This window comes from Phyllobates terribilis, unplaced genomic scaffold (genome assembly GCF_046119375.1).
Source record: "Phyllobates terribilis strain yellow unplaced genomic scaffold, ASM4611937v1 Scaffold_1__5_contigs__length_1240528914, whole genome shotgun sequence".
Lineage (NCBI taxonomy): Eukaryota > Metazoa > Chordata > Amphibia > Anura > Dendrobatidae > Phyllobates > Phyllobates terribilis.
This window is the reverse complement of record NW_027362761.1, coordinates 185,707,945-185,733,259: the sequence shown is the minus strand read 5'-3', so window position 1 is coordinate 185,733,259 and position 25,315 is coordinate 185,707,945. Positions and strand designations below refer to the sequence as shown.

Genomic DNA, 25,315 nt, shown 5'->3' with positions numbered 1-25,315 from the left:
GAGGGAGGGAACGGAGGGCCCTGTGATCCCGCTCCACCACCACCACAACTATCTGGTAAAGCTAGGTTCGGATCATAAGGCGCACCCCCCATTTTCCTCCCAAATTTGGGGGAAAAAAAGTGCGTCTTATGGACTGAAAATACGGTATTTGCAAAATTAATGTTCTTTAGATCCAACTTAATGATTTTTGGTGCCACCATAAGGAACAAAAAATATATTCTTTTAATTTTGTAGAGATAATTTATAAACATTAAATGTTTTTTTTTGCCTGTTTTTCATTTGTACCTTTTTCATTTATTTTGTGTCTTTTTTAGTCTATTTTATAAGTTCATCTGTTTTTTTTTTGTTATTATTTATCAAAATTTTAGGGAAAATGTATTCCAGTCCACTCTGGAGCGATTTTTATGTATCTCTGAAATTTCTGCTCAAATTTTGCAACATTTTAGCAGAAAATTTGACTTTTTGTGCTAAGAAGTTAAAAAAAAGGTTAAAGACAACATTTATATTTTGCACAAGATTAATGAACAATTTCCATTATTTTGAAAAAAAATGGAGTAACAAAAGTTAAAGATTACCACAAGACAAAACAGTGACTTAAAAAGCCCACAATGGTGAATTGAGCCAATAAAGCGTAATGATGTTACTCACCTCTATATAACTTTCTTTAGGCTAATGACTGTACCATTGCAGACTTATAAATCCAGTAGGGGTCTCAAACTCGGCTGGTTTTATGGGCCACACACAGAAAAAATTTGAATTTGAAGGGCCGCATTCTTTGCAGGATGAAATGACATTTTCAGTGATACCATATTTATTTTTCAATACACATTTTGATAATTTTTTTAACATTATTGGCGTGTTTATTTTATTATTTTAAATGGCATTCATCATATGGGTTATGATACAGTTTTATAGCTTGGGTCATTACGGATGTGGCGATAACAAATGTGCACTTTTTTGTTTCTTTAGTTTATACATAAAACAGTATTTTTAGTGCCAAAATATTTTTTCATACTTTATGTTGAACTTTTTTTTTCATATTTACCACTTTTTTCCCTTTCTTTTCCCCCAATTGGCCTGATACAGTAATATTGTCTTACAATTAGTACCATATAGTAATTCTGACTAACATCTTATAGTAATGTCCCCATCCTGGTCCTCACCTTGTAGGAATGTCCCCCATCCTGGTCCTCATCTTGCAGTAATGTCCTCTCCCCATTCTGGTCCCTCCACCACCCAAAAAAATGATCCTTCTCACCTGACCTTGCTCCCTCAGCGAACAGCGTCTTCTTCTCCCCCAGAGTCGGGGCAGTACATGGCAGTGATGTCATATGCTGCCCATGCCAAAACACCAACTTCAGCTGCCGGCCTCTGATTGGCCTGTGGCTGGTATTTCTATTGCGAAGAGCTCCAAGAGCACACACTCAACTGAAAAGTAGCGCTTACATCTGTGGACTCCTGGACCAGGCCACATTGCCACGTGGAGCTCCGGTGCCTACGGGCCGCATGAAGCAGACTCAAAGGCAACATGTGGACCGCATGTTTGAGACCCCTCTCTTATAGTATACTAGCTATTGAACCCGTTCTACGCCCGGGTGGCAAGCATTTTTATTGGTATATGGTCTCCCATGCTGGTATGTGCTGCCCCAATCCTGTCCCCATCATCCTAACCTGATATGCATGGCACCCTCATCCCTATCTTGGTATGCATGGCTCCCCTCATCCCCTTCCTGGTTTGCATGGCACCCCTCATCCCCAATTCTGGTATGCATGGCACCCCTCACCCCAAATCTTGGTATGCATGGCATCCCTCACCCCCAATCCTGGTATGCATGGCTCCCTCATACCCAATCCTGGTATGCATGGCCCCCTAAGCCTTATCCTGGTATACATGAGCCCCTCACCCGCATCCTGGTATGCATGGCACCCCTCACCCCCTAATCCTGGTATACATGGTCCCCTCACCCTCCAATCCTGGTATGCATGGTCCCCTCACCCCCCAATCCTGGTATGCATGGTACCCCCTCATCCCTATCCTGGTATGTATGGGCCCCTCACCCCCAATCCTGGTATGTATGGCCCCCTCACCCCCCAATTCTGGTATGTATGGTACCCCTCATCACTTCCATGCTGCACACATACAAAAAAATAAACACTTATACTCACCTTTCTTCCCTGTGCTCCAGCGCTGCTGTGTCCTGTTCTGCCGTAGGCTGGGGGAGGAGTGCGGCGCCGGAGTACGCGCGTGCCCATACCTCGCTGTCCGGCGCCATTTTGCTGAAGACACACTGCAAATGTGTCTTCAGTAAAATGGTGCCGGATTGCGCTATGCGCATGCGCCGATTCCGGCAGCTCACTCCTACCCTGGTCTCCGGCGACGAGAGGCAACGCTCCTTCTGGTCAGGTAAGTGTGTAAGTATGGCGCTGGAGATCGCGGTATGCGTTCAGTGTCTACGCATAACGTGATCTCCGGCACTATACACTCCTCTTACCTGTAACGGCTCGATGCGGTCTTCTGTCTGGAGCCAGACTGCGCAGACGTGTCGCGCTTGCGCAGTCTATAAAGGCTTCAGACAGAGACACGCATCCCCGGTTATATTATAGATGGGCAGACAATAAAAATGACATTTGCTTGCTTTGTAGGTTTATAAACTCAGAAGGTAGTACATTGTTCAGACTATAATATATATTATCTACTTGTTTCTATTTGAAGAATACCATTATCGCTTTCATGAAAAGCAAGCAAGCTTTCATCCCTGTTTCCAGTATCTTAGTCAATAATAAGCAGTCTTTTGCAGCTAATGAAGTGATGCATAGATGAAATGGCTACTTAAACTTCTTTCGGATCACACTATTGAAATAAGCTTTATCAAGAGACTGAAGCAATTAAGACACGTGTCCATAATGGGCTAAAATAGTTGGCACCAAAGACCCGCATTATAGCTTTCATAGAACCAAACTGTTTTAACTTTAATCAGTAGAACTTGTGAGCAAAAGAAACTTTGGAAAACATCTTATTATATTAAATTGGTATCACTTCACTGAATGATCAAAAGCCTTCACGGATGCCAAAAAAAATCCACCTAGTGTAAAGCAGTAAATAGAAGAAAGGAAGGAGGGAGATGCAGCTGCAGATTCAGTGAAGCACCATAAGGCTATGTGCCCACGATGCAGAAATGCTGCATATTTTTTCCGCTTCTCCCTGGCAGGAAAAACGCATGCGGATTTTACATGCATTTTTCCCGCCAGGTAGAAGCGTTTGTCAAGCGTTTTTGCATGCATTTCTGCATGCGGGTTATCAAGCGCTTTTCCAAGCGATTTTAGCATCACTTGGAAAAGTGCTTGACAATTTGGTCACACTATATAAATCCATGCAACTGGCATGGATTTATATAGTGTGACCAAGAAATAGTGTAAAAAAAAGAATAAGAATGGTAAAAAATAAAAAATAAAGATTATACTTACCTTCCGATGGCCCCCGGTCTCCTTCTCCGCTCAGTCCGGTGTGTTAGGCGGCTCGCGGTTGTGTAAAAGGACCTGCCATGACGTCATTGAGTCATGTGACCGCAACGTCAGTGATCGCGTGTCACATGACTAAATGACGTCATGTCAGGTCCTCACACCACCGCGAGCCGCCCAACACACCGGACGCATCGCTGAGGAGGCCGGTGGCCATCGGAAGGTAAGTATAATCTTTATTTTTTATTTTAAATTCTATTTTTTGCAGGTAGTTATGGTACCCAGGTCTGGAGGAGAGTCTCCTCTTCTCCTGACCCGGATACCATCCGCACATTGAATCGCTTCATATCCGCATGTGCACAAGTAGTGATGCGGATATTAAGCAATTCAATGCAAGTCAATGGCGGCAATTACACTGTGTGTCCGCAAAATTAATGGACATGCTGCGTATTAATGCACATGCAGATTATCATTGGGGAACATGGGGCACGTATTACCAAGCATTTTTTAACTGTTTTCGCTGCGGATATTCTGCGGCAAAAATGCTTGAAAAATGCATAGTGGGCACACAGCCTAAGGGTGTGGCAGGAAGAATATCTCTGATTCAGTGCTGGGCATAGCAGTAACCTGCCTACAGAGAGAAAATGTGCATTTTTAGTAGAAATACAGTAGAATGTAAAAATACCCTTAAAACACAAGCTATTATTATGCGCTATCATATTCCACAGCGATTTACAGACATTATTGGCCCTGTCCCCATTGGGGCTCCAATCTATACTCACTATAAGCATGTCTTTTGAGTGTGAAAGGAAACCAGAGAGACTGGAGGAAACCCACGCAAACACCAGGAAAAGTTACAAACTCCTTGCAGATGTTGTCCTTGGTTAGATTTGAACCCAGAACCCCAGTGCTGCAAAGCAACAGTGCTAACCACTGAGCCACCGTGCTACCTCAGCCTGACACTGAAGGTAGTCCTTACTAGAGATGAGCGGTGTTCGACTAGAACTGTTCGCCAATCTCAAATTCGAGCTGTTTTGGGCGGTGTTCGAGTTGTTCGACGAACCCGAACGATTTGCAAAAAATTCGGCTGTTCGAGGTTATGTTCGATAACTGTTCGTGCACCAAAAGCGTGTCCTGCATGTCTGGCGCTATTTAGAGCACCAATCATGCAGGGATTGTCTGCCACTCACTGTAATGCCACAGCCATGGTGGTTGTGGCATTACAGTGATTGCCCAAATCGATGGGAACAGTGCCAACAGTGAAACATGAAAAGCCGGCAATTCAGCAGCGGCATACACCTGTACCCGACAATTTAGAACCGAAAGAATAGAGCTTCACACATACATTAGATAGATATAAACATGTCAGCCACATATATACGAAGTACAGTGAAAGTGCTGCTTACTGTACTTGTCATTTAGCGTAAAGGATTTATCAAAAAAAATAATAGTGTTTTCATGCACCGTCTCTTTAAAAAAGCCGGCCGGCAATTCAGCAGCGGTACCCGACAATTTAGAATAGAAAGAATAGAGAATCACACATAGATTACATAGATAGAAACATGTCAGTCACATATATATGAAGTACAGTGACAGTGCTGCTTACTGTACTTGTCATTTAGCGTAAAGGATTTATCAAAAAAAATAATAGTGTTTTCATGCACCGTCTCTTTAAAAAAGCCGGCCGGCAATTCAGCAGCGGTACCCGACAATTTATAACAGACAGAATAGAGCTTCACACATAGATTAGATAGATAGAAACATGTCAGTCACATATATATGAAGTACAGTGATAGTGTTGGTTACTGTACTTGTCATTTAGTATTAAAATAAAGGATTTATTATTAAAAAAATTGGCGTGGGGTTCCCCTTAATTTTAGGCTCTAGCGGAGGTTAAGCAGACGGCTGGGGCAGATGTTTGAAGCCTGGGAAGGGGGTAATACCCACGGAGCTTCCCAGGCTACTAATATCAGCCCCCAGCTGAATACATAGCCTTTACTAGCTATTAAAATGGGGGACCCCCCCAAAAAAATGACGTGGGGTCCCCCTTAATTTAATAGCTAGCAAAGGCTAGGCAGACAGCTGGGGGCTGATATTAATAGCCCAGGAAGGGAGCCATGAATATTGGCCCCCTCCCAGGCTAGAAACACCAGCCGTCAGCCGCCCCAGAAATGGCGCATTCATAGGATGCGCCAATTCTGGCACTTAGCCTCGCTCTTCCACGCTGCCCTGGTGCGGTGGCAGGGGGTAATAGGGTTGGGGTTGATGTCAGCTTATAATGCCAGCTGACATCAAGCCCAGGTTAGTAATGGAGAGGCGTCTATAAGACACCCCCATTACTAACCCCATAGTCAAAGTTAAAAAAAACACAAACACCCAGAATAAAGTCCTTTAATTGAAATAAAGACACAATCCTTTATTGTTCTAAATTAAACCATACTTACCGTCACGCCCATTCCAGCTGAAGCCAACGATCTCCTGCAATAAAAGAAAAATAATAAAGCAACCTCATCCTTACCTTTCCATGGTTCCCACGACAGCTTCAGCTCTGCTACATCGAGATGACAGGCTGGACCGCAGCAGAACGCTGCCATCCAGCCTCTCATCCCGCAGACACTGAGAAGCGCAGGCTTGCTTGCGCTGCTCAGCGTCTCTCTGTGACGACATCCAGATGAGCCGAGTTCATGTCCAATGAACTCGGCTCACCTCATGCACGTCACTGACAGCGTGGGAAAATTCTCACGCTGAAGCGGTGAGTGCAGGAGAATTCTCCCACGCTGTCAGTGACGTGCATAAGGTGAGCTCATGTCCAATGAACTCAGCTCACCTCCTGCACGTCACTGACAGCGTGGGAGAATTCTCCTGCACTCAGCGCTTCAGTGTGAGAATTCTCCCACGCTGAAGCGCTGAGTGCAGGAGAATTTTCCCACGCTGTCAGTGACGTGCATGAGGTGAGCCGAGTTCATTGGACATTAACTCGGCTCATCTGGATGCCCTCACAGAGAGACACTGTGGAGCGCAAGCAAGCCTGCGCTTCTCAGTGTCTGCGGGATGACAGGCTGGATGGCAGCGTTCTGCTGCGGTCCAGCCTGTCATCTCGATGTAGCAGAGCTGAAGCTGTCATGGGAACCATGGAAAGGTAAGGATGATGTTGCTTTATTATTTTTCTTTTATTTCAGGAGATCGTTGGCTTCAGCTGGAATGGGCGTGATGGTAAGTATGGTTTAATTTAGAACAATAAAGAATTGTGTGTTTATTTCAATTAAAGGACTTTTTTCTGGGTGTTGTGTTTTTTTTAAATACTTTACTAGAAATTCATGGTGGTCATGTCTAATATTGGCGTGACCCCATGAATTTCGGGCTTAGGGCCAGCTGATAATGCCAAGCTGGCACTAACCCCTTTATTACCCAGTGAGCCACCGCATCAGGGCCCTGGATGAGTTGGGTACAGCGCCAGAAGATGGCGCTTCTATGAACGCGCCATTTTCCGGGGTGGCTGCGGACTGCAATTTGCAGCGGGGGTGGCCCAGAAAGCTTGGGCCTCCCTGCGCTGCGGATTCCAGCCCCCAGCTGCCTAGTTGTACCCGGCTGGACACAAAAACAGGGCGAAGCCCCACGTCAATTTTCTTTAAATTATTTCATGAAATAATTAAGAAAAAAAGGGCTTCCCTATATTGTTGTGTCCGGCCAGGTACAAATAGGCAGCTGGTGGTTGGGGGCAGCCCGTTCCTGCCTGCTGTACCTGGCTGGACACAAATATAGTGCGAAGCCCCACGTCAATTTTTTTTTAATTATTTCATGAATTTCCTGAAATAATTTAAAAAAATTGAAGTGGGGCTTCGCACTATATTTGTGTCCAGCCAGGTACAACTAGGCAGCTGGGGGCTGGAATCTGCAGCGCAGGGAGGCCCAAGCTTTCTGGGCCCCCCCCCCCGCTACAAATTGCAGTCCGCAGCCACCCCGGAAAATGGCGCGTTCATAGAAGCGCCATCTTCTGGCGCTGTACCCAACTCATCCAGGGCCCTGGTGCGGTGGCTCACTGGGTAATAAAGGGGTTAGGGCCAGCTTGGTATTATCAGCTGGCCCCAAGCCCAAAATTCATGGGGTCACGCCAGTATTAGACATGACCGCCATGAATTTCTAGTAAAGTATTTAAAAAAAACACAACACCCAGAATAAAGTCCTTTAATTGAAATAAAGACACAATTCTTTATTGTTCTAAATTAAACCATACTTACCATCACACCCATTCCAGCTGAAGCCAACGATCTCCTGCAATAAAAGAAAAATAATAAACCAACCTCATCCTTACCTTTCCATGGTTCCCACGACAGCTTCAGCTCTGCTACATCGAGATGACTGGCTGGACCGCAGCAGAACGCTGCCATCCAGTCTGTCATCCCGCAGACACTGAGAAGCGCAGGCATGCTTGCGCTCCTCACTGTCTCGCTGTGACGGCATCCAGATGAGCCGAGGTCATGTCCAATGAACTCTGCTCACCTCATGCACGTCACTGACAGCGTGGGAAAATTCTCACGCTGAAGTGCTGAGTGCAGGAGAATTCTCCCACGCTGTCAGTGATGTGCATGAGGTGAGCTCATGTCCAATGAACTCAGCTCACCTCCTGCACGTCACTGACAGCGTGGGAAAATTCTCCTGCAATCAGCGCTTCAGCGTGAGAATTTTCCCACGCTGTCAGTGACGTGCATGAGGTGAGCCGAGTTCATTGGACATGAACTCGGCTCATCTGGATGTCGTCACAGAGAGACGCTGAGCAGCGCAAGCAAGCCTGCGCTTCTCAGTGTCTGCGGGATGACAGGCTGGATGGCAGCGTTCTGCTGCGGTCCAGCCTGTCATCTCGATGTAGCAGAGCTGAAGCTGTCGTGGGAACCATGGAAAGGTAAGGATGAGGTTGCTTTATTATTTTTCTTTTATTGCAGGAGATCGTTGGCTTCAGCTGGAATGGGCGTGATGGTAAGTATGGTTTAATTTAGAACAATAAAGGATTGTGTCTTTATTTCAATTAAAGGACTTTATTCTGGGTGTTTGTGTTTTTTTTAACTTTGACTATGGGGTTAGTAATGGGGGTGTCTTATAGACGCCTCTCCATTACTAACCTGGGCTTGATGTCAGCTGGCATTATAAGCTGACATCAACCCCAACCCTATTACCCCCTGCCACCGCACCAGGGCAGCGTGGAAGAGCGAGGCTAAGTGCCAGAATTGGCGCATCCTATGAATGCGCCATTTCTGGGGCGGCTGACGGCTGGTGTTTCTAGCCTGGGAGGGGGCCAATATTCATGGCTCCCTTCCTGGGCTATTAATATCAGCCCCCAGCTGTCTGCCTAGCCTTTGCTAGCTATTAAATTAAGGGGGACCCCACGTAATTTTTTTTGGGGGGTCCCCCATTTTAATAGCTAGTAAAGGCTATGTATTCAGCTGGGGGCTGATATTAGTAGCCTGGGAAGCTCCGTGGGTATTACCCCCTTCCCAGGCTTCAAACATCTGCCCCAGCCGTCTGCTTAACCTCCGCTAGAGCCTAAAATTAAGGGGAACCCCACGCCAATTTTTTTAATAATAAATCCTTTATTTTAATACTAAATGACAAGTACAGTAACCAACACTATCACTGTACTTCATATATATGTGACTGACATGTTTCTATCTATCTAATCTATGTGTGATGCTCTATCTTTCTGTTCTAAATTGTCGGGTACCGCTGCTGAATTGCCGGCCGGCTTTTTTAAAGAGACAGTGCATGAAAACACTATTATTTTTTTAAATAAATCCTTTACACTAAATGACAAGTACAGTAAGCAACACTATCACTGTACTTCATATATATGTGACTGACATGTTTCTTTCTATCTAATCTATGTGTGAAGCTCTATTCTGTCTGTTCTAAATTGTCGGGTACAGATGCTGAATTGCCGGCCGGCTTTTTTAAAGAGACTGTGCATGAAAACACTAATATTTTTTTTAATAAATCCTTTACACTAAATGACAAGTGCAGTAACCAACACTGTCACTGTGCTTCTTATATGTGTGACTGACATGTTTCTATCTATCTAATCTATGTGTGATGCTCTATTCCTTCTTGTCTAAATTGTCGGGTACCGGTGTATGCCGCTGCTGAATTTGCCGGCCGGCTTTTTTAAAGAGAGTGTCTTCTGAGCAGTTTGTCAGCTTTTGGACACCTTTGCAGGTGTTTTCTATGTGTTTCTATGTGTTTTTGTTTGCCTGCCATTGGTTTTAACGGTGTTCGACGGTGTTCTAAGGTGTTCGACGAACAGTTCGACGAACAGTTCCTCGAACATCCCGGTGTTCGACGAACCGAACCGAACCCGAACACTACGTGGGTGGCTCAACACTAGTCCTTACTCACTTTTACTGCATTAATTATTTGTAGGGAGAATATATTTACAGAGGAAACTTTACTTTTCTGCCTGCACTATGAATTGATATCGGTTTTAGTCATGTTCGAGTTTTGCTTGTTGATTTCAGTTCAAATCTTAGGGTAGATGCATGCATAGTGAAAAAGATCGCAGTACTAGCCAAGTGGGGAAAAGATGTTACAATCATTGTTACATGTTACAATCACACTAATCCACCTGTCCCCCCGCTATTCCCCGGCCTCTCCTCTCTATCAATCCCTTCACTGGCTCCCCATTGCCCAGAGACTCCAGTTCAAAACCCTACCTTGGCATACAAAGCCATCCACAACGTGTCTCCTCCATACATCTGTGACCTAGTCTCCCGGTACTTACCTGCACGCAACCTCCGATCCTCACAAGATCTCCTTCTCTACTCCCCTCTTATCTCCTCTTCCCACAATCGCATATAAGATTTCTCCTGTGCTTCCCCCCTACTCTATAACTCTACCCCAACATATCAGACTCTCCGTGGAAACCTTCAAAAGGAACCTGAAGACCCACCTCTTCCGCAAGCCTACAACCTGCAGTAACCCTCGCTCCACCATACCGCTGCACGACCAGCTCTACCCTCACCTACTGTATCCTCACCCATCCCTTGTAGATTGTGAGCCCTCGCAGGCAGGGTCCTCTCTCCTCCAGTATCAGTCGCTGACTTGTTTTGTTCAAGATTATTGTAAGTGTTACTGCTATGTATACCCCTTTTCACATGTAAAGCACCATGGAATAAATGGTGCAATAATAATAAATAATAATACCCACATGTCGCAGACTGTTTCTGCATGGAAATTGACATGCAGTACATATTTATTTTAATCTTGCAAAATATTGTATTCTTTTCAACAGATTTAATCCTCTTCATTGTAGAGGGGAAAGCAACAATATCTATATGTTCAATATGTAAATTTAGTTGTAGATTTGAAATGGCTACGTTTTACTGTGCGATGCCTTCATCGTTGATAGCTGAGCTAGGGAACTCTGGCTTGTCAATAGAACTATGCAGTTGGCTGCTGAACTACTTGGCTGATAGAAACCAGAAAGTTGGAGATTTTATATCAAGAATGAGAGAGTATTCTCCTTATTAATCTCATTTTGTCATAAGGATACCATTTTATTAAAATACGCCGATGACATGACACTGAATGACCTCATAACAGGTGAGGATAAAACCTTGTACGCCGCATTCCAAATTATTGTGGAAATGCTATTTTTCCTTGATTTTCTTAAATGGTCGATGCAAACCTCCCAATTATAACAGTATTTTTTTTCAAAAGTAAGAAAACTCAAAATGATTATACACATACACAACAGATTTTCCAAACATTTTATAGGTTGTATAGTACTGAAAATAGTAATTTGTTGAATTTGCAGCAATAAGAGGTCACATTTCCTGAAATCAAAAGCTTTTTCAATCAAAAACATCTTAACATGCAAAGTTACATGTTAATATAGGACCCCTCCTTTGATATCACCTTCACAATTCTTGCATCCATTGAACTTGTGAGTTTTTGGATAGTTTCTACTTGAATTTCTTTACAGGATGTCAGAATAACCTCCCAGAGCTACTGTTTTGATGAGAACTGCCTCCCACCGTCATAGATCTTTTTCTTGAGGATACGCCAAAGGTCGAGGTCAAAGGTTGAGGTCAAGGGAGGATGGTGACCACACCATGAGTTTCTCTCCTTTTATGCCCATAGCAGCCAATGACTCAGAGGTATTCTTTGTAGCATGAAATGGTGCATTGTCATACATGAAGATGATTTTGCTACGGATGGTACAGTTCTTTTTGTACCATGGAAGAAAGCAGTCAGTAAGGAACACTATACTTTTCAGAGGTCATTTTCACACCTTCAGGGACCATACAGGGGCCTACCAGCTCTCTCCTCATGATTCCAACCCAAAACATGACTTCTTGCTGACGTTGCAGTCTTGTTGGGACATGGCGGCCATCCACCAACCAGTCTCTACTCCATCCATCTGGACCATCCAGAGTTGCACCCTACTCATCAGTAATCAAGACTGTTTTAAAATTAGTCCTTATGTATGTGTATGCACACTGCAACTGTTTCTGCTTATGAGCACTTTTTAGGGGTGGCCGAATAGCAGGATTATGCACAACTGCAAGCATATGGAAGATCCTACACCTTGAGGTTTGTGGGACCCCGAAGGCACCAGCAGCTTGAAATACCCATTTGCTGATTTGTAATGGTATTTTAGCAGCTTCTCTCTTAATCTGATGAATTTGTCTGGCAGAGACCTTCCTCATTATGCCTTTATCTGCACAAAACCATCTGTGCTCTGTATCAGCCACAAATCTCTTCGCAGGATGATGATTATGCTTACGTTTTCGTGAAATATCTACTGTTTTCAAACCTTGTTTAAGGCATTGCACAATTTTACCCTTTTTGGCAGAAGAGAGATCCTTTTTTTCCATATTGCTTGAAACCTTTGGCCTGCTTAATAATGTGGAACATCCTTCTTAAGTAGTTATCCTTTAATTGGGCTCACCTGCCAAACTAATTATTACAGGGGTTTGAGATTGATTTCAGTGATCCAAAGAGTCCTGAGACACAATACCATCCATGAGTTAATTTGAAAAACAAAAATTACATCTTTATGACACTTAAATCCAATTTGCATAATAATTTGGAACTCTGTGTTTGGAGAAGGGGTCTAAAGGGAATATGAAGAATTTGAAAAAATCTGAAAAAAATGAAAAGAAATAATCTTTGGCTTCAGGAAGAAGACACTGGAGATTTCCCAGATAAGCATAGGTGGAAATCATGTGGGGATACTGAAGGAATTTGACTTTCCCAAATCGTATGTTCTGAAATTATCTACCAATGTATTTATTTCTTAAGAATGTTTTTTGTTTTAATGTGGTTTTCATGTTAAAACTGCTGAGATTTTCTCAGGCCACTAGTAAAAGCTTTTTGCTTGATGGGAATCATTGTATTTTTTTGCATGGCAACTATGAGGGAAACATTTTGTTATGTAAGGTGCTATAATTGGCCCTAATATGCTAGAAATGTATAGATTAAAGGCATATGCTGCACTGGAAAAAAACTATATAGATATATCAATATGAAAGAAAAAAGCCTGCTCAAGACGTCTGTGATGAAAGCCGGCCGGTGGGTGCAGCTCTCTGGCGCCCCCTTACCTCTCAGGTCAGTCAAGGTACTGCACCTAGAGAAAGTAGTGCCAGGTAGCTGCAACCAGCGCAGGGAACACGGTAGTGTGTTATCCCTTCAACGTCACTAAACCGTAACGTCACTACACAGCACAACTCGCTAGCGCCCTCTTAGCCTCAGGTCAGTCAAGGAACTGCACCTAGGATAAGCGGTCGCCAGGGAGACTGTCCTGTAACCTACTGGGTAGCGGGGCCCTCTGTAGTGAGGGCGGTATATATATCTTCCTTGGCCGCGCCAGGAATATATATATCTGAACCTCCGACCGTCACTACCAGCCTTCCCCAATCCCCAGTTGGTATGCTGCCACCAGTCCCTATTTTAGATATACGCCCAGTCCGTGAATGGGCCTATATCGGGTCAGGAACCAACCCTGGGTAGCGTTTTGGCTTGAGCCGAGCTCACACGGACGTGCGTTCGTTATGCAGAATAAAAGGCAGGCCCACAATTACTTGAGGTAATTGATTATAATAATACACTAGATACACGATATACAACTAAATATACACAGGTATAAGGTCAGGCTAAACTATACAACAATGGAATACAACACACAGAATCACCACAGCATATCAGTTACCGGTTTCTTGATTTTCTTGTGACGCAGGGAGAGGATTCTGCGGTCGCAGGCACGGTTCTTTGTTACAGGCTGAGGCCTACCACCGCATGGTCAAACTGCTCCTCCCCTTGGTGGCCTCAGCTGGTGCTCAGATGTTCAGCACACCACTCTTGGGTCAAGACTGACTTGTCTCTTGTCTGTCCTGCTCTCTTACCTGCCCTGTCCCGCCCACTGCTGGTGAGGTCAGCTGACTCAGTCTCCACCCTCAGGTCTAACTTCGATCAGAAGCCCAAATTCTAAGGAACCCAATAACTTCTTCTGGGATGGTCTCAGGATACCCACAGGGGTTCCCACGGATTCGGGCCGCCGTAACCGACCTTTTGATATCAATTATGATACCATACGGTCCTCAGGAATGGCTCAGCGCTATATCTTGGCTTCCAGAGCACGTACAAACGTCTACCGCGGAGGCTTGTGTGCGCAATGGCTCCGGGACGCCGTGATATTTTTTTATTGGCCCATCCCACGCAACATGCGTGTACTATTCATGTTTCTATATCTTATGCCTCCATGCTTGTGACAGACAAAGAAACTAGTCCTATGGGACAAATGGTCAGGTACAGATAGACGAAGCACCCCCCCCTGCTGGCTGTGTTTCCTCTCGAAGTCTTTGAAGCTCCTAGCATTCAAGTGTTAAGTAGGCTTCTTATCTTACAGGAGCCTGGATGGGGGGAAACTATCTAGTTGACGTTTTAACAGAAGGTCCCAAGGGTGGGGGCTGCTGAAGTGTGGCCATCCCTGGATATGATTTATCATTACCAAGATGGCGGCTACAGGTTCATCACACCTCCCCCTATACGAGGGCGCGAGGGGGTAGCACATTCCTGTGTTCCCCCGTGCGTCCTTCTGCACCCTCCCCTTGCCGGGATAACCCGTCAGCGTTACCGTGGTCACGGCCTCTTCTGTGGCGAATGGAGAAGTGGTACTGCTGGAGAGCGAGGCTCCAGCGTAGCAACCTGCCATTCGACCCAGAGACCGTGTGTAACCAGCTGAGGGGGTTGTGGTCCGTCTCCACGGTGAAATGGCTCCCGTACAAGTAGGGCTGCAGACGCTGCAGGGCCCATACAATTGCCAGGCATTCTTTTTCCACCGTGGAGTAAGCCACCTCCCGGGGCAGTAGCTTCCTGCTCAGGTACAAGACAGGATGTTCCTGGCCTGTCGTGTTGACCTGACTTAGCACAGCACCGAGGCCAAAGTCACTGGCGTCGGTCTGTACCACAAACGGCCGGTCGAAGTCGGCAGCTTGCAGTACAGGGGAGCTACTTAGGGCGGCCTTGAGTGCCCCGAAAGCTGTCTCGCAGGCGACTGTCCAGTCGACTGCGACGGGCAGCTTCTTCTTGGTGAGGTCCGTCAGGGGCTTGGCCAGGATGCTATAGTGTGGGACGAACCTCCTATAGTACCCGGCGGTCCCCAAGAAGGACATCACCTGCTTTTTGGTCCTAGGAGTGGGCCAGGATGCGATGGCATCCACTTTCCCCGGTTCTGGCTTCAGAACCCCCCCGCCTACCCGGTGACCCAGGTAGAGGACCTCACTCATGCCCAGCTGGCACTTTTCCGGCTTGATGGTCAAGCCTGCCCGGTGGATCCGACCGAGCACCTGCCGCAGGTGCTCTAGGTGATCCTCCCAAGTGGGACTGAAGACTGCAATATCGTCCAAGTACGCAGCCGCGTACCCTTCAAGTCCCTCAAGCAGCGTATTGACCATCCGCTGAAAAGTGGCAGGGGCATTCTTCATGCCGAATGGCATCACTGTGGACTCGTACAGTCCAAAAGGGGTGATAAAGGCAGAGCGTTCCCTTGCCGCGGGGGTCAGAGGAATCTGCCAGTACCCCCGGCTCAGATCCATGATGGTCAGGTACTTAGCCCCGGCCATCCGATCGAGCAGGTCATCGATGCGTGGTATGGGGAACGCATCGGTGGCCGTTACAGCGTTGAGCCCCCGGTAGTCCACGCAGAACCGTGTAGTTCGGTCCTTCTTTGGTACGAGGACTACAGGCGAGGCCCACGCGCTGCTGGATGCCTGGATCACCCCCAGCTTCAGCATCTCGTCTATCTCTTGGCGCATGTTTCCCTGCACCTCGAAAGAGACCCGATATGCTGAACGCCGGATCGGCGGGTGATCGCCAGTGTCCACGTCGTGGACAGCCATCTCAGTCCTTCTGGGCAGGTTGCTGAACAGCCCCCGGAAGGGGTGCAGGGTGGTCCCCAGCTGGGACCGTTGGTCCTCCGTGAGCTGGTGGCCAACCCCCACATCCTCGATGGACCCACCCGCCTTGGCTTGGGTGAGCAGATCCAGGAGGGTTTCTACCTCTCCTTCCTCGGGAAGGTTGCACACTGGGTGGGCAGTCGCTTCCCGCTCATGATGAGCCTTCATCATGTTCACGTGGAAGGCCTTCCTCCTTCCACGGGCGTGATCCAGGGTGACCAGATAGGTGACGGCGTTGAGTTTCTGGTGCACGAAGTAGGGACCTTCCCAGGCTGCCTGAAGCTTGTTCTGTGGTACGGGGACCAGTACCCACACCTTTTGACCCACCTGGTAGGTCCTCTCACAAGCATTCTGGTCGTACCACCGCTTCTGGTCGGCCTGGGCCTGGGCCATATTGTCCTGCACCAGCTTTGCCAAGGCCATCATCCTGTCCCGGTGGCGCACGACATACTCGATGACCGACACCTCGGGGGTGGCCAAATCCCCTTCCCATGCTTCCTTCACCAGAGCCAGGGGGCCCCGTACCCGTCGCCCGTACAGGAGCTCAAAGGGGGAGAACCCCGTTGAGGCCTGCGGAACCTCCCGGTAAGCAAATAGGAGGTGTGGGAGGTAACGCTCCCAGTCTCTCCCGTGGGAGTCGACCAACATCTTAAGCATCTGCTTTAAGGTGCCATTGAACCGCTCACACAGGCCATTAGTCTGTGGGTGATACGGGCTGGCCACCAGATGTTGCACCTGCATTTGCTTACAGAGGGACTCCATCAGCCGCGACATGAACTGGGTCCCTCGGTCGGTGAGCATTTCTTGGGGGAAACCCACTCTGGAGAAGATCTCCAGTAAGGCGGTAGCCACCTTGTCGGCCCGAATGGACGACAAAGCTACCGCTTCCGGGTACCGGGTGGCATAGTCCACTACCGTGAGTATGAAGCATTTCCCGGAGTGGCTGGGAGTGGACAGAGGTCCAATAAGATCCACAGCGACCCTCGAGAAAGGCTCTTCGATGATTGGCAGAGTTACCAGTGGGGCTTTGGGGCGCGGCCCCGCCTTCCCCACCCTCTGACAGGTGTCACACGAACGGCAGTAGGCACCCACCGCGGCTCCCATCCCAGGCCAGTAGAAATGCTGAGCTATCCTGGCCTTGGTTTTAGCGATCCCTAGGTGTCCGGCCATCGGAATCTCGTGTGCGATCCGCAACAATTCCGCCCTGAACGGATAGGGTACCACTAACTGTCGGTCCCTGGGCCACGCCTCCGGTGAACCCTGCTGGACCGTTACCCGGTACAGCCGTCCCTGGTCCCAGACCACACGCTCGCAGTCTGACTCCATGGGAGGCTGTGCCGCCTGTTCCTTGAGAGCTTTCAGGCTGTCGTCTGCTTCCAACGCAGCCTGAAATTCCTGACTTGATGTGGCCAGAATCGACGAAACTGCCACATCCTCTGTCAGCCCCTCCGGGCATGTCACCTGGCCGCTGTCTGACCCGGCAGACACTTGGTCAGAAGTGGGGAAGCCGTCGGACCTCTGCAAGGCTCCTTGGGCTCCGGCGCTCCCACTCCTGGTGACAGCGGCTATGACCGCTGTGACCGTGGGTAGTGCCTGCTTCCCCTCTGTTTCTGACCAAGCCGCCCGATCAGGCAGGCTTCCTAGGCCTTTGGACATCTCGGATGTGGGGAACTCCTGCCCTGGGGTCTTACCTGGCGGCTCCTCTCTTGGGACACCCCCACCTCCCATGGCCTGTTCCTCCCCCTGCAGTGGGCCTATACTCAGCAGCCTGGATACCCCTGGGAGCCCTACACTGCCGGTAGCTGCCCCCCTCTCCATCCCTGAGCTTCCCTCTACAGAATCCTGCCCGCCCCCTCCCTCACCGGAGGACAAGAGGTCACGGCACGCCGGCTGAGCACCTCTGCGGGCATCCCCACACTCCCCACCTGCTTTCACTAACCCTGTTTGTGTTGTGTCTGTGCAGGTGTTACCCTCAGGTTTCACTCCCTCCTCCTCAGCAGGACACACACTACATACAACATGGTTGGCATTAGCAGCAGACAAATCAATACACTCTTGGGGGGCCGAACTTGGGGGTTCAGAGGGTACATACTGCGATACTAGACGCCCCAAGTCGGTCCCTAATAAAACATTTGCGGGAATATTTGGCGTTACTCCCACCTCCCGCATCCCCCTTCCGGCACCCCAGTCCAAATACACCATGGCAACGGGAAGTGCCGGCTCCACGCCTCCAACCCCGGAGACGGAAAGAGTCTTTCCTGGTACCAAGTCCTGGGGGGACACCACCTCAGGCCGTACCAGTGTTCGTTCAGCGCCCGTGTCCCGCAGTCCCATGACCGCAGAACGGCCTATGGTGACGGGTTGGATGTTGTCCAGGGACCTACCACCACCCCCTCCCACACACAAAACATTGGGCGCTCTCTGGGAATGGGATGGGGTCTTTTGGCGCTGGGGACACTCAGCCCTAAAGTGTCCTGGTTTGTTGCATAGATGACAACGTCTTACGTCTGGTCCTTGCCTGGAGAGGGCAACAGGGGGATACACCCCTTGTGTTCTAGGGGCCGGGGAAACAGGGGCATGACTGGGCTTACCCCCTCTCCAGGTGCTGCTGGCAGACTTCTTCAGCTCAGGCGCCCTGTTATTGGCATACTCGTCTGCCAGGGCGGCTGTAGCAGAAGCCCCTGTTGGTTTTCGGTCACGGAGGAACTGTCGGAGGTCCTCTGGGCAGTTCCACAAGAACTGCTCCGTGACGAACAGTTCCTGGACCTCCTGGCGGGTAGTAAGCGCTAGACCCGAGGTCCAGTGCTCTGCGGCTCTCAACAGCGCCCGCATATGATCGGTCCAGGTGTCCTTGGGGCCACGCAGCAGGCTCCGGAACTTCTGGCGGTACGACTCGGGAGTGAGGTTGTACTGCCGGATCAGGGCCCGCTTGATGCAGTCGTAGTTCTGTACCTCCCCGGCAGGTAAGTCCCCCAAGGCATCCAGGGACTTACCCCTCAAACGGGGGGTCAGGTATCTGGCCCACTGATCCCGGGCCAGATGGTGCTGAAGACAGGTCCGTTCAAATGCCACCAGAAAGGAGTCCAGGTCCCCATCCTTCTCCAGTAGAGGGAAGTCCTCAGCTCGGACTTTGGACGACTTGGTCTCCTGATGGGTTGGTTGCTCTAGCGGAAGCCCCCGCTGGGCCAGGTCCAGTTGGTGCTGGCGCTCCGCAGCTCGCTCTGCACGCTCCGCAGCCTCCCGGCGCTCTGCAGCTTCACGCTCCGCAGCCTCCCGGCGCTCCGCAGCTTCGCGCTCCTCCTCCGCTGCCTTCTCTGATGCTGCCAGGAGGGTTTTGTAGACGGCATCGCCATGAGACTGGAGACTTGCCATAGCCGCTTGTAAAAGGGCTTGTGATCTGGACAGGCTGGGCTGGGTAGGTGGTGGGCAGCCCACTGCGGGACCGTATACTGGGGACTGGCTCCCTGAGGTGCCCGGGCTGGACTCCTCCTCGCCATGAGTAACAATGTCCTCCCCTCCTGCCACACGGACCGTAGCATTAGCCTCCTGCAGGGTCTTGCTCCTGGTGCCGTCTGCCATCTTGGTAACCGACACCGCTGCAACCCTGAGTTTGCACACACCTTGTTATACTTTTAGCCTGACCGTCTAACGTTGGGCTGACCTTAAGACTCCAGCAGTGGAAGTTACCACTGGCAGTCTTTAGTGCCTGGGAGTAGGGGTCCCACAACACTATTATTCTGCAATCCCACCGCTCTGCCACCAATGTGATGAAAGCCGGCCGGTGGGTGCAGCTCTCTGGCGCCCCCTTACCTCTCAGGTCAGTCAAGGTACTGCACCTAGAGAAAGTAGTGCCAGGTAGCTGCAACCAGCGCAGGGAACACGGTAGTGTGTTATCCCTTCAACGTCACTAAACCGTAACGTCACTACACAGCACAACTCGCTAGCGCCCTCTTAGCCTCAGGTCAGTCAAGGAACTGCACCTAGGATAAGCGGTCGCCAGGGAGACTGTCCTGTAACCTACTGGGTAGCGGGGCCCTCTGTAGTGAGGGCGGTATATATATCTTCCTTGGCCGCGCCAGGAATATATATATCTGAACCTCCGACCGTCACTACCAGCCTTCCCCAATCCCCAGTTGGTATGCTGCCACCAGTCCCTATTTTAGATATACGCCCAGTCCGTGAATGGGCCTATATCGGGTCAGGAACCAACCCTGGGTAGCGTTTTGGCTTGAGCCGAGCTCACACGGACGTGCGTTCGTTATGCAGAATAAAAGGCAGGCCCACAATTACTTGAGGTAATTGATTATAATAATACACTAGATACACGATATACAACTAAATATACACAGGTATAAGGTCAGGCTAAACTATACAACAATGGAATACAACACACAGAATCACCACAGCATATCAGTTACCGGTTTCTTGATTTTCTTGTGACGCAGGGAGAGGATTCTGCGGTCGCAGGCACGGTTCTTTGTTACAGGCTGAGGCCTACCACCGCATGGTCAAACTGCTCCTCCCCTTGGTGGCCTCAGCTGGTGCTCAGATGTTCAGCACACCACTCTTGGGTCAAGACTGACTTGTCTCTTGTCTGTCCTGCTCTCTTACCTGCCCTGTCCCGCCCACTGCTGGTGAGGTCAGCTGACTCAGTCTCCACCCTCAGGTCTAACTTCGATCAGAAGCCCAAATTCTAAGGAACCCAATAACTTCTTCTGGGATGGTCTCAGGATACCCACAGGGGTTCCCACGGATTCGGGCCGCCGTAACCGACCTTTTGATATCAATTATGATACCATACGGTCCTCAGGAATGGCTCAGCGCTATATCTTGGCTTCCAGAGCACGTACAAACGTCTACCGCGGAGGCTTGTGTGCGCAATGGCTCCGGGACGCCGTGATATTTTTTTATTGGCCCATCCCACGCAACATGCGTGTACTATTCATGTTTCTATATCTTATGCCTCCATGCTTGTGACAGACAAAGAAACTAGTCCTATGGGACAAATGGTCAGGTACAGATAGACGAAGCACCCCCCCCTGCTGGCTGTGTTTCCTCTCGAAGTCTTTGAAGCTCCTAGCATTCAAGTGTTAAGTAGGCTTCTTATCTTACAGGAGCCTGGATGGGGGGAAACTATCTAGTTGACGTTTTAACAGAAGGTCCCAAGGGTGGGGGCTGCTGAAGTGTGGCCATCCCTGGATATGATTTATCATTACCAAGATGGCGGCTACAGGTTCATCACAACGTCATTAAATGAAAGAACACTTTAATAATCAATGTCTAATTATAGTAAAGCAAAAATGGATACTGAAGGATTACTAAAACAAAATATCAAAACCATTATATAGCAAGTTTAAAATATATTACACAGGATGAGATAGATACTGTAATGATAACAGTATTGTTATTAACTATATATTAGTCTACCACATATAGCTACAAAGGCCATGCAGAGCATTTCTCAGCAATCTACAGAATCCAAATTCAGGGGAGTGAAAACAAGGTATCAACTATCCATAGGTCATAACTTATTGATCGGTGGTGGTCTGATCACAGGCACCCTCACCGATCAGCAGAACAGGGCACTTTTATCCCTTTTAGATTGGAGCGGCAGTGGGCATTCTTGCCAGTGATCTTTTCATTCCCTATGGTGCTGTTAAGCACTACGTACAGCTGTTTGTGGCAACTGCGTAGAGAATGAATGGAACCGCAGTCGGCATGGGTGCTGCTGCTCTATTCTAAGGCTATGTGCCCACGTAGCAGATTTGATGCAGGGTGTTTTCGCCTCTCTCTGGCAGAAAAAAAACGCTTGCAGATTTACATGCGTTTTTTCTGCCAGAGAGAAGCATTTTTTACATGCGTTTTCGCATGCGTTTTTTCAAGCAGTTTTCTAAGCAACCGGCATGGATTTATATAGTGTGACCAAGTAATAGTTAAAAAAAAGAATAAGAATGGTAAAAAATAAAAAAAAAAAGATTATACTCACCTTCCAGTGTCTTCCCGGTGTCATCTCTGCTGCGTCCGGTCTCTTGCAATGCTCGCGCTGTTGTGAAGGACCTGCGGTGACGTCATTGAGTTATGTGATGGGTCACATGACTCAGTGACGTCATGGCAGGTCCTTCACAACAGCGCGAGCATTGCAAGAGACCGGACGGCGTGGACAAAACACCGGGAGGACATCGGAAGGTGAGTATAAACTTTTTTTTTTTATTTTTTACCATTCTTATTCTTTTTTTTAACTATTACTTGGTTTATTTTTTATTTTAAATTCTTTTTTTTACAGATTCTATGGTACCCAGGTCTGGATGAGAGTCTCCTCTTCTCCAGACTTGGGTACCATCCGCACATTAGAACGCGCCAATTACGCAAGTACAGATGCAGTTTTGCAGAATTGGCGCGTTCTAATGCAAGTCAATGGCGGCGATTACGCTGCGTGTCCGCAAAATTAATAGACCTGTTGCGGATTTTTGAGCGTAGCATAAACGCTGCGGAAAAATACGCAGCATGGGCATTGAAAGTGCGGAATTGCATTGGAGACCATGGGGGAAGGTTTACCAAGCGTTTCCCAAGCGTTTACGCTGCGGAAATTCAGCAGCGTAAACGCTTGAAAAACGCATCGTGGGCACACAGCCTTATGGGGATAAAAGTGCCTGATTGGAGAATTAGGATAAAAAATTCCCCGTTGTGCTGATGGGTGGCAATCTCAGTGTTTGGACCGCCACTGATCAATAAATTATCACCTATCTAATGGATAGGTGATAACATATTTCTCAAAGGAAACCCCTTTAATCCAAATTGGAATGTCTCTTGACACGGGGCCTTTGCGACTATCTCTGGTTAATTGCAAGCAAATCCATGTCAGAATGGGAGTATAATCCTGTTTGAAAGTTTAAACTCAGTGTGTTAGAAAAAATAACACTTCCTTACTTTTAAGGAAAGGCCACGATGAGGATATAAAGGAAACTATATTGAATTGTGTGGATAAAACAAATCTTGTTTAATGTTCAATCAAAAGTGATTACAAGTGACTGTATGTACTCATCGCTTTATGTACAATATGCAGCTTTCTTTTATTTTCTTGTAGCATATATCTATTACTTTCCGTTTGTATTGTAGAGATTTTTTAGACACGTTGATGTATTTTATTAGAAGTAAGTATCTGTTGCTGCTAGGTTTCCCTCTATGCTCATATGTCTCTAGAATTCAAGAGAAACAAATGTAAAAGGAGCAGAGTTAGTTGTTCCTGAATGTCCTCTCCTTTCCATTGTATGATATGTCATTATTTTCTCTGCTCTCTCAAACATTTGATCTTTTTCACCTACAGATTTGAAAAGAAATGACTACTCACCTGGGAGGATCAATCTAGGGTTTGAAATTGGAGAAGCAGACACAGATGAAGACATTCTGGAATATAATACAAGGCTGTAGAACAACATTCCATATAAAGTCATCTTTATACTGGATATTGTAGTGTGATATTGATAGACATCATAAAAATAAGTCATTCGATCATGGCTCAAACAATCATGTCCTCCCCATGGACCCTAGATCTGTAAGAAAAGTATAATTTTTGCAGATGAAATATACATTTTCTAAGGTTCTAAGTTTTTGAAAATTGCAGTTCACTGTACAATTGTGTATTCAATATAGTCTAAATGGTAAATCTTTGGTAGCATGTATAGCTTGTACTTGAGGAGTGTGTTCATCTTAGGCTTCTTTTATACCATGTCTGTGTGCTTTATCAGAGGAATTTGCACATGGACCCTCTACCATGTGTTTCCAATGCTGAACAGTTATATTAGATAGTGTCCTACTGCTGAGAGCCCTGCTAGTTGCTAGAATAAAGTGGCACTAATATGTAGAACACAAGGTGCCTTCTGAATTTTCCTTGTACAGCATTACTCCTATCTACGTGCTATACAAGTAGAGAAACTCTGCCCAACTCACTTGAATGGGACCGTCAATTGCCAAATCATTAGTATATAGGGGGATCCTATACTGTCTACACTACCATGTCCATGCCTTCATCTTCACTGAGAATAAACAGAAGTTAAGAAATGTTAAGCTACAACATTCCTGAGCAGTCATTGGAAATAGGGTGCCCCACATACATTAGATTGTCCGGGAATGATACGGATACTGGTTGGATCTGTCAATGCCCATCTACTGTGTATGTTTCATCAAACATTAACTGACACTGGTAATGAGGAGAGGCCCATCCTCATTTTTGCCTTTAGGGCCTCCATCAAACTACATCCAGCCTACAAGATTGGTATCTGCAGATTCTTGGTTCATGTAAAAGAAGGTTTTGGAAATTAGTTGTTTGGTTTACTGTTCTCAATATGTTAAAGGGAACCAGTTAGGTTATTCATGCTCAAACCACGGGCAGCATAGCAGGAGATGAGACTAGTCAAGCTCCACCACTGGCTGGCTCTTACTATCTCCACAGCTGGTGATCGACAGGTCTTGTCCTCACGTGTACATAATGAGATAACTGTCAATCACCTGCAGCGGTGCTGGGAAGAGTCAGCCGGGGACAGTACCAGACTAGTCTAGGCTTTTCATAGTATATCATCTCTGAAACTTTCCAGCTTTATAATAATATTCCTGGCTGCGATCGTGCAGCCAAGCTCTGATTCATGCTGCCCACTGTTCAGGTAGCGTGAATCAGATGACAGGTTCCCTTTGACAGTGGGACCCAATAATAGATGACCACAAAAAACTGCCTTTCATTCAATTCTAGTTTTTCGTTTTAAGAATAATATAATTATGCCAACTCTGTATTTTACACTTGGATGTTTAATGTACAGTAAATATTCCAAAAATATTCCTTGATTATTTATTTTTATTGTAATAAAATTTGATCTTTCACTTTCAATTTTTATATATTTATGTAGATTACTCATATTATTTGGTGATATGTATGCTTTCTGCTGTGTTTTTTTACTTATTATGCCCCTGGGTTATGAATTTCTCTTTTTGGAAAGAAAAATAATTATATATTGTGGGGGGTCGGCTCTGTGGTAGACGCTGGTTCACATGCAGGGATGCAGTTTGTCAGTTTGTCAGTTCAAACAAACAGACGGTTTATTAGGAGTTCATAAACCATTGAGGATAACAAAATGTAACAGACTCTTCCAGGTACAAGGTTTAACCAAACAAAAATAGAAACTAACCAGTCCATATAAAGCATGGGCTCAGCTGTTTAAATGTCTGTGCTTTTCTCTGACTCCAGCAGGTCTGAGCAGCACATGCAAGGCACCCACTGCCCTAACTCAGGACATTTCAAGAGATAGACTGGAGGTAAGTGAGCAGCCGATCCCATCCAGCTCTTTCAGCTGCTCGTAAAACCTAGACCCATTAAAATACCTCTCAGCACTATGTGTGCTGGAGCCTACTTCTTCAGGTCCTAC

At 47.2% G+C, this 25,315-nt stretch overlaps 1 protein-coding gene across 2 annotated transcripts in view; it reads left to right on the top strand.

Moving 5' to 3' along the window:
- The window catches only part of TRPM6 (transient receptor potential cation channel subfamily M member 6), a 381,140-nt gene extending 357,174 nt beyond the window's left edge, over positions 1-23,966 (top strand). For both annotated transcript variants that reach the window (XM_073670622.1, XM_073670620.1), the window contains exon 39: positions 23,227-23,966. In XM_073670622.1, coding sequence (XP_073526723.1) covers positions 23,227-23,330 — 104 coding nt within the window. In that variant the 3' untranslated portion in view covers positions 23,331-23,966. The remainder of the gene's footprint in view (positions 1-23,226) is intronic.
- Positions 23,967-25,315: the final 1,349 nt, after the last annotated feature.